This window comes from Malus sylvestris, chromosome 10 (genome assembly GCF_916048215.2).
Source record: "Malus sylvestris chromosome 10, drMalSylv7.2, whole genome shotgun sequence".
NCBI classification, from domain to species: domain Eukaryota; kingdom Viridiplantae; phylum Streptophyta; class Magnoliopsida; order Rosales; family Rosaceae; genus Malus; species Malus sylvestris.
Window position 1 is genome coordinate 27,587,682 of NC_062269.1, and position 15,003 is coordinate 27,602,684.

General features: G+C 39.0%; 1 protein-coding gene across 1 annotated transcript; it reads right to left on the minus strand.

Moving 5' to 3' along the window:
* Positions 1 to 350: 350 nt before the first annotated feature.
* Positions 351 to 3,670, minus strand: LOC126584391 (ribonuclease MC-like). Its single transcript, XM_050248793.1, has 3 exons — positions 3,536 to 3,670; positions 1,029 to 1,286; positions 351 to 937 (listed from the first exon to the last, which is right to left on the minus strand). Exons 1-3 carry the CDS (start codon positions 3,668 to 3,670, stop codon positions 518 to 520), a joined length of 813 nt encoding a protein of 270 aa, XP_050104750.1. The 3' UTR covers positions 351 to 517.
* Positions 3,671 to 15,003: the final 11,333 nt, after the last annotated feature.

A 15,003-nucleotide genomic window follows, 5' to 3' on the forward strand; every position in this document is an offset into this window, starting at 1 on the left:
TGAGGTTCGCTATAACATGCGTACAAAAAACCTTCAACAACTTCCCATTCATTGTATTCTCCATTAAATTCCAGGCCAGGGGTTCCACCTCCATCTCATAGAGATTATCATCACCTGTTGTTTCTGTGAATAATGTAATTTCTTACCGTCCCTTGTCCAAAACATTTGTAATATTGTGCCAATTATATTATATATTTGCAGGATGCATAGCAATATGGTGTCAGTAAAACTTTGTCTGCCGCATATTTGATCATGTTTTAACTTCGGAATTTCATGGTTTAGTTAATTTTGACGGATTTTGAAAGGCTTTTAAAACAAATTAGAATCAAACTTTCGAATTTACTACCCCAAACAAATTGCACTGCAAATTACCATAATCAGAATTCATCAGGTCATGTACGTACTACATAACATTTACTTAGGATATGAAATGGTGAGATCGATAAATTCGAAATCATCATTATATTGTTGTTCTTATTACATTAATATAGATATATGTAGCCACTATATATACCTATTAGAGTGAATACGATACCAATGGCCCACAATTTGTTGTCCTGACACAATCGACCGGATTCGCTGCGTTGTAGTCAAAACAGATGACGACGTCCAGCAGATACGCGATCCGCCCGTCATACTTGCACATAAGAAGAGGTGTTTTCCCTCCTATAGTCTGTCGAATGGCCGATTCAAGGTCGATGTAATGATATTGATATCCTGGTACAATCCCAGTTGTTTGAGAAAATAGATATTGTGCATTGTAGGTCAACCATAATCTATGAGCTTCGTGGAAGTATTGTGTCTGGGAAAATTTATTGTCCGAGCACCTGCCGTGCTTGTTGTACTCATGCGCCCAGAAATCCATATTTGTCCGTCTAATGTTGAAGCTGGGCCAGGAATTGGACAAAAGTAATTGCAGATTATGATCAGCAATCATCTGAAGCACAAAGACGAGAAGTTACAAGCATTTCAGAGAGCTGCAGGAGAAAAAAAACAAACTGAAATGAGTATATATATTCAATGTGTACCTGACTTCTGTCGAATAGGGTCCAAGCGCAGAGTATAGGTGCAGATGGATCGGTAAAGTTGCTCGGCCAGAGGCCGTGTGTCGTAAAGGTATGCCGCAGAACTGGTTGGTTTCCACAAATTCCATTCCCAAGGCAGAAGACGTATTGGAAGATATCATATGGTGTGGCAGCATTGCTCTTTCCGACATAAGTGACGAAGCAAAGAGCGATGACAACGAGAACATGTTGTGCGGAAGCGTCAAATATGAAACCAATAAACTACAACGGCAAAATATGATAAGACAAATAATCCAAATGACACAAGGATTTATACTGGTTCGGCGTAATCCTACGTCCAGTTTCGAGACGGCGAGGAAATTCCACTAATATAAAAGGAGATTACAAATAGAGTTCAACACTCAAACCCAAATCCGACATACACCCAATAGCTTTCACTCATACAAAGAACAAATGGAGAAGAAGAAACACATACCAAATCCTTCTCTCCCAAAAGCCACAAAATGTAGCAATATATCTTTGAATGAATGATTGCACAAATGGAGAACAGTAAAACAGCAACACTCAATTTTCTTCTCTATCGGCTGCTCTTTGTTTTCTGCTATCTGCTGCCGCTGAGTTTCTGCTCTCTTTTTTTTGCTATCTGCTGCCGCTGAGTTTCTGCTCTCTTTACTGACCAAAAGGCATGAATTGCCTTATATAAGGCTGGTGCCTTTTAATTAAACCCTAGCTGCAATGTGGCTTTCAAATGGGTAACAAAAGGCCAAACCTATTTGGGCTTGAGACAAAAAACTAAAGGCCCAAGAAGTATTGAGCCACAAAATCCAACAGAACAATCTTGAAGAAGTGCATGGTTGTCAAGCAATTATCAAAAGAACAAGGGGAGGGAGGGAGGATGGGATGAGAAATAATAAGGAAAGCTAAAGAGTGAATGAAGTGTGAATTTTCAAAGAAATGAAGAGGTGTTTAAATAGTTAGAGTTGAGGTTAAGGGTAGGGTTTGGAGAAATTAATTAAGGTGAAGCTAACTAGCAAAGATGATAATAATTAAGGTCAAGTAAGTGTGAACAGATCCTGAACTAGGGAATGCCTCTTTCTTGTTATGCAAGGCTTTGCATTCTCATATGCATGCTATAAAGGGTGGTAACCGTGTAGTGGTTGATTCATCAACAACCCAATCAACCCAATTATAGCGGTTCCTCATATATCAGATTCAGACCCTAAGCAAGCTAATAGTCTCAAATTTTAGATTATAATTCTATTTCAGAAAGCCATTCAGGACCACGCTAGCTAAATATGGTTCCAATCGAATAAATACAGAAACGATTTGGACATTGTTTGTGTATCTTATCTTGTAAATTGAAGTTTCAACCACTACCTTCTAGCAGTGGTAATTCTTATCTTTGAAATTTAGGAGCTCTCCTCTTCATGGTTTCTATTCAACTTACTTATCCCGGTTGCAGATAATTAATTAACTTGTGGATTAAGTAAATAGCTATTTCAATTTGCTGCTACTCACCCTGGAGCTAGCCTTCGGACCGGGGAAATCATATTGTCCTAGACACCCGCTTCGTCGCTGCAAGGCGACACCGCAGGGTGGATATCTGCGGGTACTCATCATTTCATTTCATGGTTGTATTGCTTCACATTTGCAGATTGTTAACACAACATGCCTTCTGTTTAGTTAATTCATTAATCAAACATGATCAAATATACAACATACAAATTGTTAGAATTGAGGTTAAGTGTAGAGTGTAGAGAAAGATTAAGTTGAAGCTAGCTAGCAAAGGTGATAATAATTAAGGTCAAGTGAGTGTGAACACATTCGGAATTAAGGAATGCATCTTTCTTGTTGCCCACGGCAATGCATTCTCATGCTATAAAGGGTAGTAACTGTGTAGTGGATGATTCATCATCAACCCAATTATATAAAGTGGTTCATCATATATCAGATTCAAACCCTAAGCTAGCTAGTAGTCCAAATTTTAGATTATAATTCTGTTTCAAAAATCCATTCAGGACAACGCTAGCTAAACACGGTTCCGAACGAAAAAATACAGAAACGATTTAGGCATTGCTTGTGTATCTCATCTTGTAAAAATGTACAACTTACAATACACTTAATTTCGAACATTGTTTGAGTATCTCATCTTCTTCGTTGAAAGGCAACACCGCAGGGTGGATATCTGCGGGTAGCCATCATTTCGTTTCTTGGTTGTATTGCTTCATATTTGCAGATTGTTGATACCACATGCCTCTTCTGTATAGTTAATTCATTAATCAAACATGATCAAATATACTCGTAAATTTTTATCGACTCTAAGTTTCTTAAAGACATCCATAATTTGGACAACAAAAGGATTTCATTACTTTCAATATCTACGTACACATGTACTTGTTGTTGCCTTCCGTGACCGAAACCATACTCTTCACATATACAACGGGCGAATGATTTGCTTTGCACAGTGGCAAATAATACGGTTGCGGAGGAAAAATGGGAGTGATCCTTACAGCAGTTTGAATGGGAAGATTTTTAAGCTTCTTAGTACGGAAGTTATAGCAGACTATGCCTCCATTTTCCTCTACTGTAAGAACCTCGTCGCTTTTCCACATTGCCAATGTGGAGTGCAGGGGCAAGCGGGACATTGAGAATGATGGGATCTTGGCAGCAAAGTGTTTTGTCCAAACACCTCCCAATTTTACGAACTTACCCTCCGAAATTCGGCTGCAGTTTGCTGTTGCCAATTCAGTGTCTCATTTGTGTTTGCTCTCTAACTTTTTAACAGCGGTCTATAAACTTAACTTTTAATTTAACGGTGCTATCTTTTCAAAAGATTAATTGAAACACCCCAACCCCATTTTATTTAAAAAACTGTTTTAAAGCCTTAATTGGTGAGCCCATAGGGCCCATCTTGTTTTATTTTTATGTTTTCCGGTCTCTTTCTTCTCTCAGTTCTCTCTTCTCCCTCACCTCTCCCGTGTCTCTCTCTCGGACCTCATCTCTCTCCCTCGCTGCAACTCCCTCTTCCCCGAGCAACACACTCAGCCTTGCCATCTGCTGAGGACATCACCATCAAAACCTCTGTAGTTTTCTCTCTCCCGTTGTAGAAAGGACGACGAAATCCCAGGAGCCTCCGGCAAGCACCGCCCCTTTCAAGGCCATTTTCGGCCAAACCACGGTGATTTGGCCGGCGTGCAAGGTATCAATCTTTTCGTCTCGCTGAGAACTACAACTTTCCTTTTTGTTTCACTCAATTTCGTTGAGTATTGAAGAAGTTTTACTCAGTTGAATCTTACCCAGTTTCCGGCGACCTCCGAGGCTTTCGAGGCATTTTTCGGCCAAACCACAGCGAGTTAGATGTCGTGTAGGTACCATTATCTTCGTCTCTTCAAGGGCTACAACTTTTGTTTTTGTCTCGCTTGATTTCGTTGAGTAGTGACAAAGTTATGGCTATTTAAAGTTGGGTGGTTTTCCGGCCGAATTTCCAACCTTCTTCTTCGGCAAAACCAGGCCTCTCAGGCAGTTTAGAAAACCCCACGGGCCTTAAGCCTGTTATATCTCAGCCCAAAACCCCAGCTCGCATCCTTTTTGTTTTTGTTTATTTGTTTTTGAAAACCCAAAGGGCCTTGGGCCAGTTTTTGCTAAAGGGCTCAAGCCCAGCCCTTTTTAGCTTTAAGGCCGGCCTCTGTGTGTGTGTGTTGTGTGGGCTGTGCACTGCATGTGCAGCCCGTGTGTGTGTGTGTTTGTGGTGTGCGTGTGTGTGTTTGGGTTTAAGCCTAAACCACATTTCTTCACCCTAAACCCTTTTAACCCAAAAATGTTAGAATTCCAAAACCCAATAGATCCTAACCTATTTAACCTAAACCCTAATCCGGATTTCAAGCCTAAAACCTGTTAGACCTAATTTGACCGTTGACCCTCGGTCAACGTTGACTTTAGGGTTGATTTTTCGGGTTTTCGTCCGGGACCCTCCTTAGGGTAATTCGATGTTCTGAATCCGTTTCCAAAGTCAATCGTTTAAGTATAGTTTGACTAAATGTGCTATTTATGTGCTTAGGGGCAATTATTGTGATGTTTCCGTCTTCGCTAGTGGCGCAGCTTTTGGCAACTAAGTACTGTGAGTGGACCCCTTCTAAAATTACATGATTTTATAGTTCAATTGCATAAATGATTAGCATGCCTACGAATTTATGATCTAATTTATGTGAAGCCTGTTGATTTAATATATTGATTATCGTCTCGTGTTTTTGGTGAGGAATTAATTGTTAGCCTATATTGAGCTATATTTTAATATATCGTATTTTCTATAAAAACCATGAACTGGTAGACTATCTGATAGATGACGATAGGATGCTAGAACATGTTTTTGAACCCCTCTTTATAGTATAAACGATGATTGGTATTTATACTATGAAGTGGTTATTTATGAGAGTCGTAACTATTTGTGCGTACCTAGTAGACACTATGCCGCCTGGGGCGAGAATATGGTGTTGGCATTTAGGCCGGGAGAAATAATCCCTAGCTACGGGCTGAGGGACATGGAGCAGGCATTGGGTCGGGAGTTGGTAATCTCTGGCTACGGGCGCAGAGACCACGAAGCAGGCATTGGGTCGGGAGTTATATTTATTCAGTGATCTAACTAGCAGCACACCGCGCTTACGAGACGATCTGTGAGACGATTCATGCTTTGGTTTTATGCGATGTTTTCCCGCGATATGTCTTTGAGATGTTTTTGGCATGCTAGTGTTTTCAGTAAACCTATCAATTATTATGCTAGTAGTTTTCATTATATAAACTGTGGAGGATAGTACCTTGATAACTGTTTTATTATTATTATATATATGAACTTGGTCCACTCACCTTTGTTTTGCGCCCCCATTCAGGATTTAGAATCGAGGCATACAATCCCGGCGTCAAGACACTTCCGCAGCAGCATTTTCGGATCCTCTCGATGTAGGACTCACTTCTTTATTCATTCAATTTTATCTAAATTCTTTTTAGTGACTAGGTTTGGTTGTATGCTCTGAACACGTTCCTAAATTGTTAATTCATTATATTTAAAATTTCTAACCCTTATTTACTTCTTATTCTTAGCTTTTGTATCAATTAATGGCTTTCGTCACCCTCGGGTGTCGGCTAGCACGTGTCTATCCTGGTATTCAGGGAATATCAAGGTCGGGGTGTGTCACTAATATAACAAATAAAAAGAAATAAAACAAAAACAAAAGGTGCCTAACTCTCCACCTACCCAATTACACTATTTAATTGGTGTTATTACTGTTTAATTTAACGGTGTTATCTTTTAAGGGGTACTGTTGTTTTTCTTTAATTTTTAGTTTTTTTTTAATGTAAACATTGTTGAATTGGTATTAAGTTGAAGCATGTGTCACTAAGTTAGAAAGAAGACATGACGAAGACACTAGTTTATGGACATCAAATTAATAGTCTCCGTGGTGATAGAATATTTGGAGGATAGTTTATGTAGATCGCTGAGGTCTTCTGGCGGCTCAACTCCAACCCCAGCTGTGATGCCTGCTCCCTCGTCTGCAAAAGGTAGCTTGCCCTCAAGCGCTTCAGCAGCACCGCCCTCTGCATTGGCGCCACCAGCAGCCTAGACCTTGTTGTCGGCCTCCTCACTACCAATTTCGCAACGTCTGCGCCGTTCACCTTGACGAGCACCTTAACCTTTTGTCGATGAGGCTGCATTTTGTTTGAGAAAATGAATTTCATTGATTAAGAGAATAAAATTACAATGTTGTGGTATGTGTGTATATATATATATATACACACTCTCACATAACTCTAACCTTCTAACCACCTTGCGACCTATACAACAATCTCAACTAATTACTAATCTAATACAACAACCAAAACAAACTAACTAGCTCTAAGTTTTATCACCAATTGAATCTTTAACAATACTATCCATAACATCCCCCCTCAAACTAAACTGAGGAGTTCAAAGGGACAGTTTGGATCTTAAGAGCTGAAACCGATCTTTAGAAAGAGATTTTGTGCGGATATATGAAATTTGATTTTGAGTACAGATAAAATGGACTGAGATGGCCTTCGATAGCAGCTTTTCTTGAATGTTGTGGTAGTTGATCTCTACATGCTTTGTTCTAGCATGAAACAAAGGATTTTTGGCAAGAGAGATAGCTGATTGATTATCACACCAGAGTTGAGGAGTATATGTGTAACAACCCGTCCCAGATTTTTACGGAACGAAAGGGTAATGTTGTAATTTCATGTTGGGTTAGGATATTGGTTTAAAATATTGTTTTTGAGGGCCTTAATAGGTGTGCCCAAGGGGCCCACTTATGAAGTTTGTTTGCGACCCTCTCCCTTCTCTCTCTCTCTCTCTTTCTCTCTCTCTCTCTCTCTTTTTCTTCCCTCTTGTGAGTCTCACTCTCCTTTTCACTTTATCTCTCTCACTCTCACTTCTCTCCCTTCTCTCTCGGCAAGCACCGAATGGTGCCATGGGGAAAAGCACCACCAGAGAAACCACCCATTTCACCCTATCATGAGTTCAAACTTGAGCCCTGTTACGTAGGAAAAACTAAGCCGTGAGACTCTAACTCCGAGCTCCGACGAGAACAAAGTTCCCCAACGCGACTTTGAATGATTTTGTAACTTTTCCGGTTTGGGTAAGCCTTAAAACACTCCAAATGCTTATCTTTTCGTCCCTGTAGTTCTTTTCTGACCACGTTGTTGTGTTTTGGACATCAAAATACGAAGAAACACCTCGGAGGACTATGTTCAATGGTTGCGTGCTTATCTAGTGGTCACTATACTGCCACGGGTGAGGATTATAGTTGTTGGCTGCAGGCTGAGAGAAATAATCTCTGGTTTCGGGCCGAGAGACACGGAGCTGGCATTGGGCCGGGAGAAATGATTTATGGCTACGGGTGCAGAGACATAGAAGCGGGCATTGGGTCGGGAGATATTATTATTGGATACCACTATGTATCACATTATATAGGAGATATGTTTTATGAAGGTTTTATGGCATGCTAGGGTTTTCGGAAAACCTATTACATATTATACTTTTGAATTTCCATAAAACTTTGGTGGTTAGTATGTTGATAAATGTTTTAGTGTGTGTGTGTGTGTGTGTGTGTGTGTGTGTGTGTGTGTGTGTGTGTATCAAGTTGGTCCACCCATGTTTGTTTTGTGCCCCATCAGGACTTAGAATCACGACGTACAATCTTGATGCAAGGCATTTCCCCTTCGGCATCTTTGAGTCCTCTCGGTGTAAGACCCATTCCTTTGCTCCTTCAATGTTATATTATTTTCTTTTTAGTGTTTTAGATTAGTTGTATGCTCTGAACACGTTCATCATTTGCATATTAAATATAATTAAATTTATAAGTCTTATATATTTCGGGTTCTCATGCATTCTAATATGGCTTCGTCACCTTCGGGTATTGGCCAGCATGTTCCTACCTTGGTGTTTGGGGAATATCAAGGTCGGGCGTGTCAACATGGAAGATGGAAACCAATATCAGCAAGTAACTGACATATCCATGTAATTTCATCTATAGTATTAGCTAAAGACCGATACTCTGCCTCTGTTGAAGAATGAACCACTATTGGTTGCTTCTTAGCACTCCAACTGATGATAGATGAACCCAGGATGAAGTGTGCAACCTGCCCAGTCAGCATCTGAGAAGGCTTTGAAAGATGGAATAGAGATAGATTTTGTATACCAAAGACCAATGTCAATGGAACCCTTTAAGATATCGAATGGTCCTTTTGACAGCTTGAAAATGAGACTGCCTTAGACTATGCATGAATTAACTGCAAATGATAAATCTGGCCGAGTCCAAGTAAGATATTGTAATGCACCAACCAAAGGTCGATATCTGCAGGATTACCAAGCAATGGAGAAGAAAGATCCATCTTGGATGTACTAAGTGGGGTAGCACATAGTTTTGCTCCAGCCATGTTAGCCTTTTTTAACACATCCAAGATATACTTAGTTTGTGAAATGAAGATGCCTTTGGAGGATCGCGTGGCTTCAATTCCTAGAAAATAATGAAGTGCACCAAGGTCTTTAATGGGAAAGAGAGAGCTAAGTTAAGAAATAACATGCTTGCAAGCTGCTGCAGATGGCCCTGTGACAGTAATGTCATCAACATATATCAGAACAAAGACCATAGGATCCCTTTTGACAAACAATGAATGATCTGATTTGGAACCAGTGAAGCCAAAAGTGTGTAATGCTCCATGGAGTTTTTCATACCAGGCTCGGGGAGCCTGTTTAAGACCATATAGGGATTTATGCAATTGAAAAACATGAGTAGGATGAATAGCATCTTCAAAACCAGGCAACTGTTGCATATAAACAGATTCAGACAATGTCCTATGCAGAAAAACATTGCTTTCATCTAGTTGACTGAGACTCCAATCAAATTGGGCAGCAAGAGTGAGTAGGAGTCGAATTGTCACATGCTTGGCTACTGGACTAAAAGTCTCAGTATAATCAAGTCATTCTTACTGATGAAAACCTTTGGCAGCTAAGCAAGCTTTGTACTTATCTATGATACCATCAGGTTTTCTTTTAATCCTGAAAACCCACTTACATCCTACAATGTTTTGATGAGCAGTTTTGGGTACTAAGGACCAAGTACCAGTTTGTTGTAAGGCAAGAAACTCCTCTTGCATTGGCTTAACCCAATGTGGATATTTGGAAGCTTGGAGATATGTAGTGGGAACAAATTCATTGGAAAGATAAGAAATGAGAGGATGTTTGGTTGCAGAAAAGGCTTTTGGTTTGTAAATACAAGATTTGGACCTGGTTTGCATAAGGTGAGTATTAGTATGAACCGAGTGAGATGTAGGTATAGGAGATATAGGTATAAAGGTTGTTGGAGAAGAGCTACTTGGCAATATAAGAGTGAATCTGTGGTTAAGTGAATGTGAGGTGAGTGGGAATGGTATTGAGAGATGAAGCTACTACTGAGGAAAGAGAGCACTGTGAAGCTGTAATAGTGTGAAAGGGAAAATTGCCTTTATCAAAGATCACATTTCGTGAGATGTATAACTTGTTGGTAGTGAGATCCAAACATTTGTAACCTTTGTGGTTGAGGCTGTAACCAAGGAATACACAGAGCTTGCTTTTGGGATCCAATTTAGACTCAGAGTAAGGTTGCAACCATGGAAAACAACTACACCCAAAAACCTTCAAGGTGGCATAGTTAGGTGATCTGTGCAAGAGACGTTCCCATGGAGACAATCTGGATAGAGTAGGTAATCTATTTATGAGAAACACAGCAGTGGAAAAAACATGATCCCAATAGGTGTGAGGGACCTTAGAAACTGTTAAAAGTGTTCTGGCAGTCTCAACTATGTATATGTGCTTAGGTTCAGCACAACTATTCTGTTGAGGGGTGTATAGATAACTTAGTCAATGATTGATACCTTTCTCAATAAGGAAATTAGAGCATTGAGTGCTAAGATATTCCCCACCATAATATGATCTGAGAGCAACAATTTTAGTATGCAGCAGGTTCTCAACAAGACTTTTGAACTTAACAAAAGTAGGAAACACATCAGATTTATATTACAAAGATAAAGCCAACAATATTTTGTAAAATAATCTACAAATATGACATAGTATCTGAAATTGTTCGCATAAATGATAGATGTTGGCCCCCAAACATCTGTGTGAAGTAGCTTCAAAGGCTTACTGGTATGAAAAATATCTGAAATTGTTCACATAAGTGATAGATGTTGGCCCCCAAACATCTGTGTGAAGTAGCTCCAAAGGCTTACTGGTATGACAAGTTACAAAAGCAAATGGCAATCTAGAACTTTTGCTTAAGGCACAACCATTACAGAAAGACTTATTGGAATCACTAGAAAAAGAAATACAAGACTTAGTAGCCAACTTATTGAGAATCTTCACCGAATGATGGCCAAGTCTTTGGTGCCAAATATTTCTGGATGTGTTAACAGAAGCAGTAAACACATTGTGATTGTGGATCACAAAACTGGAAGGCTGTGGTTGAAATGGATAGAAGGCATTTCTCACAGGACCTTTAAAGAGCATCTTCCTCGAAGAAATATCCTTCACAACGAAATGAAAATGATAAAGATTCATAGAACACTAATTGTCAACAAGAAACGGATTTGCAGAAAGCAGATTTTGTTTCAAATCAGGAACATGTAACATATTTTGAAGTTGAAAATTATGATGAGGAGTATTTAATGTAGAAAAACTAGAGTGGAGAATAGGCAAACCTTTAAAGAGTGTTGTAAGAATTGGTCACGTGAGTACTAGCACCGGAGTCAACAATCCAAGTAGGTTGATGAGAATGTGTGCTTGCAGCCATAGCAGAATGAGAAGCATTGCTGGAATAATGTGGATTCATGCGCTGGGGACACTCGATTGCATCATGCTCAAACTAGCAACAAATTTGGCATGGAATCCTCCTTCCAGAGTAATTGAAGGATGATCGACCACCACAGTTGTAGCGCTGAGAATTGTTGCGAGAAGAATTTGGACAATAGTTGTTAGAACGGAAGTTGCTTCGTCCCTGAATGTTTCTAGGGTTAGAGAAACCACGATCGCCACCACGACCTTGAGAGAAATTATGATCACCACCACGACCTGGAGGATTATGTTGAGCAACAAAAGCTTGAGAAGGTGAAGTAGGAAGAATTCCGGTCGTGGAGTTGTACGCCTGAATTGGCACTGTCGAAGTAGTTTTCATCTAATTTGTTAGCTGAATCTCTTTATTGAGAAGGAGACGCTGCTCATCAAGTTGAAGGATGATTTGTGAAAAACATGTTCATTTGAATAACATCATATAGCATGCAATTAACAATTAAAAGGCGGAATCATGCTTGCATGCATTAAAAAACAAAACATTACCCATGAAATTCAAAGCCTAGTAGATTGGTGAACCAATACTCAACTCAAATCAAAGTGAGTTGAGAAATATACCTTTGTAGATTCCTCTTTACATAAGCAAAGGCTAATCACCCAAAGAGAGGGCCTTCATTCCTTGCATCTAAAATCTATGGATTTGGATGGAAGAATAGGTTTCTCCAAGTTCCCAAAATTGAGAACCTCTAAGTCTCTTCACCAAGGTTAGATTGGAGAAGAAATGAGTGACCTTGGAGTAGTGGGATTGCTAGATGCACCCTCCAAGGGGCCGGCCTCTTTAGAGAGAAATGGAGAGACATGTTCTCTCCAATTTTCTCCAAAACAAACCCTAAATGAATTTTGGCTATAAAGTCATATTTATACCTTTATTCATTTGAGTGGCAAACTTGTAATTGAAGCAAGTTCACTACCCTTCCTCTAAATGGCCGGCCATGGGGTTTTGTTTGGGCTTTTGGGCCTTTGTGAATTAAGTTGTCATACAACTTAAGTCAATGGACTTGACGTTCGAAGCCCATTGGGCCTTAAGGCCCAAAACTAACCCGTGGTCTTTAACGAACTTATTCGTTTGATTAATTAACATATTAATTAATCCTTGCCATAAATAATTAAACCATTTAATTATTCTTACTCATCTCCATTGTTTCTTCAATCTCCACCTTACACGGTGTACGATCCATTAGGTTCCTTTTAGCGAGGCAGTGGGCGATTAAAACCATTTCACATCGATTGTGAATTGAAACTTACTTTCAATTCTCCCTTTAGTGATTACACACGTTTAGGGCTTCCACAAACCATGAGTGACACCTAGCAGCATATCATGGTTACCCAAGCTAATCAGAAGAGGTGGAGAACCTATTCAGTTTAGGATTACAAATGCAATACGGTCTTTCTCTAATACAATACTCTTGACCACATTGTTTGGTTTGATAGTTTATTTATTCATGTCTACTATCCAATGTGATTCGTGTGCTTATATGATTACCTTGAATGTGATTTGGAACGCTTTCCTAAATCTCATTCATACTTTGGCCAAAGATTCTTAATCATATCATAGAGTATTCTCCCTCAAACGGCTTGAAGGTTAGAGATCCCTTGTTGCGCATTCACTTGCCTCCATGACTAAGTGGCTTAACCCCAATGATGCTGTGGACACCCCGATGGGGTAACTTTGACATAATCAAAGATCAAGGACTTAACCACAAGACAACTGTGATGCCTCAGGTCAAATGACTAATTTGCATTATCCCAACCATGAGTTCTCATATGACATGAATATGAGAACTCTTCGTTGATCGTGTTCAGTGAACTCATTCTCTATTGAGCACCTACGTACTTGTCTTGATGTCACACACACCAATGACTCGAGACTAGTCACTCTCCCTGAGAGAAGACACAGCACGTACCGATCTTAACGGACTGTCAATACCCAATTGGCAATCCTATGATCAGGAACGTTTAGGATGTGTCTACGAAAGAATGGTCTCATGAATCTAACTTCTTTAGATCGTATTCTCCCAATCACATATTCCTTGGACTTATCGTTTAAGCATATAACATTTATATGAGACGGCTCAAACAATAATCTTTGCCCTTTATATGTAAACAAAATTAGTTTAACATGTGAAATGTCCGTAAAGTATCATCATATGATTGGCTTTAGGGCACATTTCCAACAATCTCCCACTTGCACTAGAGCCAATCAGCTTTGTCATCAGTGATGATACCTTTTCTGTAGTCATTTCATAAATGGCTGAGTAGTAGGCCTAGGCAATGGATATCTATATGTTATCCATAGAAGCAACCTTGAGAATATCGACGTCACCATTATACATGATTCTCAATTATGTGGTTCAGTCTCTCATATGAGTTCGGATCTTGATGAGACCTTGATTCCTTGGCTTGAGCTATCGCCCCATTAGTGTCATAGTGTCAGTACACTAGATACACTTTCTGGTTGGAATCGAATAGAGAGTTCATAAATGAACTTTCCCATCCAAACAACATTGTTGTAAGCTTCTATATGGCAATATATTTTGCATTCATAATGGAACATACTAAAGTCATTACTTTTAATGTTTCCATCCAAATATCTCTTTAGTCCTAATAAAGAGATATTTGATTATCTCTTCATTCATAATGAAGAAATATCCAATGATGGATTAGATTCATAATCTAATACATTTACGCTTCCTTTACGTTACTCTAATTCTTCCTCATTTTTTGAGGAATCTATTCTTTAGTATTTCTTAAATACTTAAGGACTCACTTGACAGTTGCCATGGTTCTGATCCTGGGCTTGCACTGATATCGTCTTGTACCGTTCTAGGTACAACTCATATCAACGTTTTTCATACAATATGAAATACGTAAATCACCTTTCTGCGTATGCATAAAGGATTCTATTTATGCATTATTTCTTTGGGAGTCAAAGAGTACGTTCTTTTTGAGAAGAGCAACTTATTAGTCTCACTAGAGTTGTCCTTTTGATTGAAGTTCTTCATCATATGAGAAACTTCCTATCATCTTTTGTCTATCACCAGGGCTTGATATAATCTAATTATATGCTGAAATCTATCAATATAGATTTCCATCCCATGTATATAGACTATGTCTCCCATATACATTCTATCTTTATAGAATGTTTAAAGTTATAACTTTAACGAATATTTAAAGTCATAATTTTAACAAAGAAGTATTCATTTCATTTCCAAAATTAATATATCATATATATTTAAATTTTAGGAACATGATTAACTCCCACTAATCTTTTGTAAACCTAGTAAACAAAAGATTCATTTACATCTTTATGAGAAATCAAACGATTTGATCTTTCTCTCATAAGACGCTTATGGCTCCCACTAGCTTGTTTAAGATTCATGATGGATGGATCTCTACAACTCACATGTCTTGTGATTCATAGTTTTAGACATATATTATCAAGACTATCTTAATAATGGTTTCGGAAACCCATATTATGTCCAAACATTGAATCACCATTTAGTTGTAGCTAGCAATCTTCGAATTAATTGAAACCAAGACTACGTCAAAAATGGTTCCTTCAAAGTCAACCATTCTCTTTGATTG

Excerpts from the sequence above, each read along its gene's own strand:
- LOC126584391 (XM_050248793.1), bottom strand. The coding sequence starts at position 3,670 with ATGTCCCGCTTGCCCCTGCACTCCACATTGGCAATGTGGAAAAGCGAC. Across the intron at positions 1,287-3,535 it reads ATCTTCCCATTCAAACTGCT|TTTATTGGTTTCATATTTGA; the intron begins GTAAGGATCACT and ends TTGCCGTTGTAG. Across the intron at positions 938-1,028 it reads CCCTATTCGACAGAAGTCAG|ATGATTGCTGATCATAATCT; the intron begins GTACACATTGAA and ends TTTGTGCTTCAG.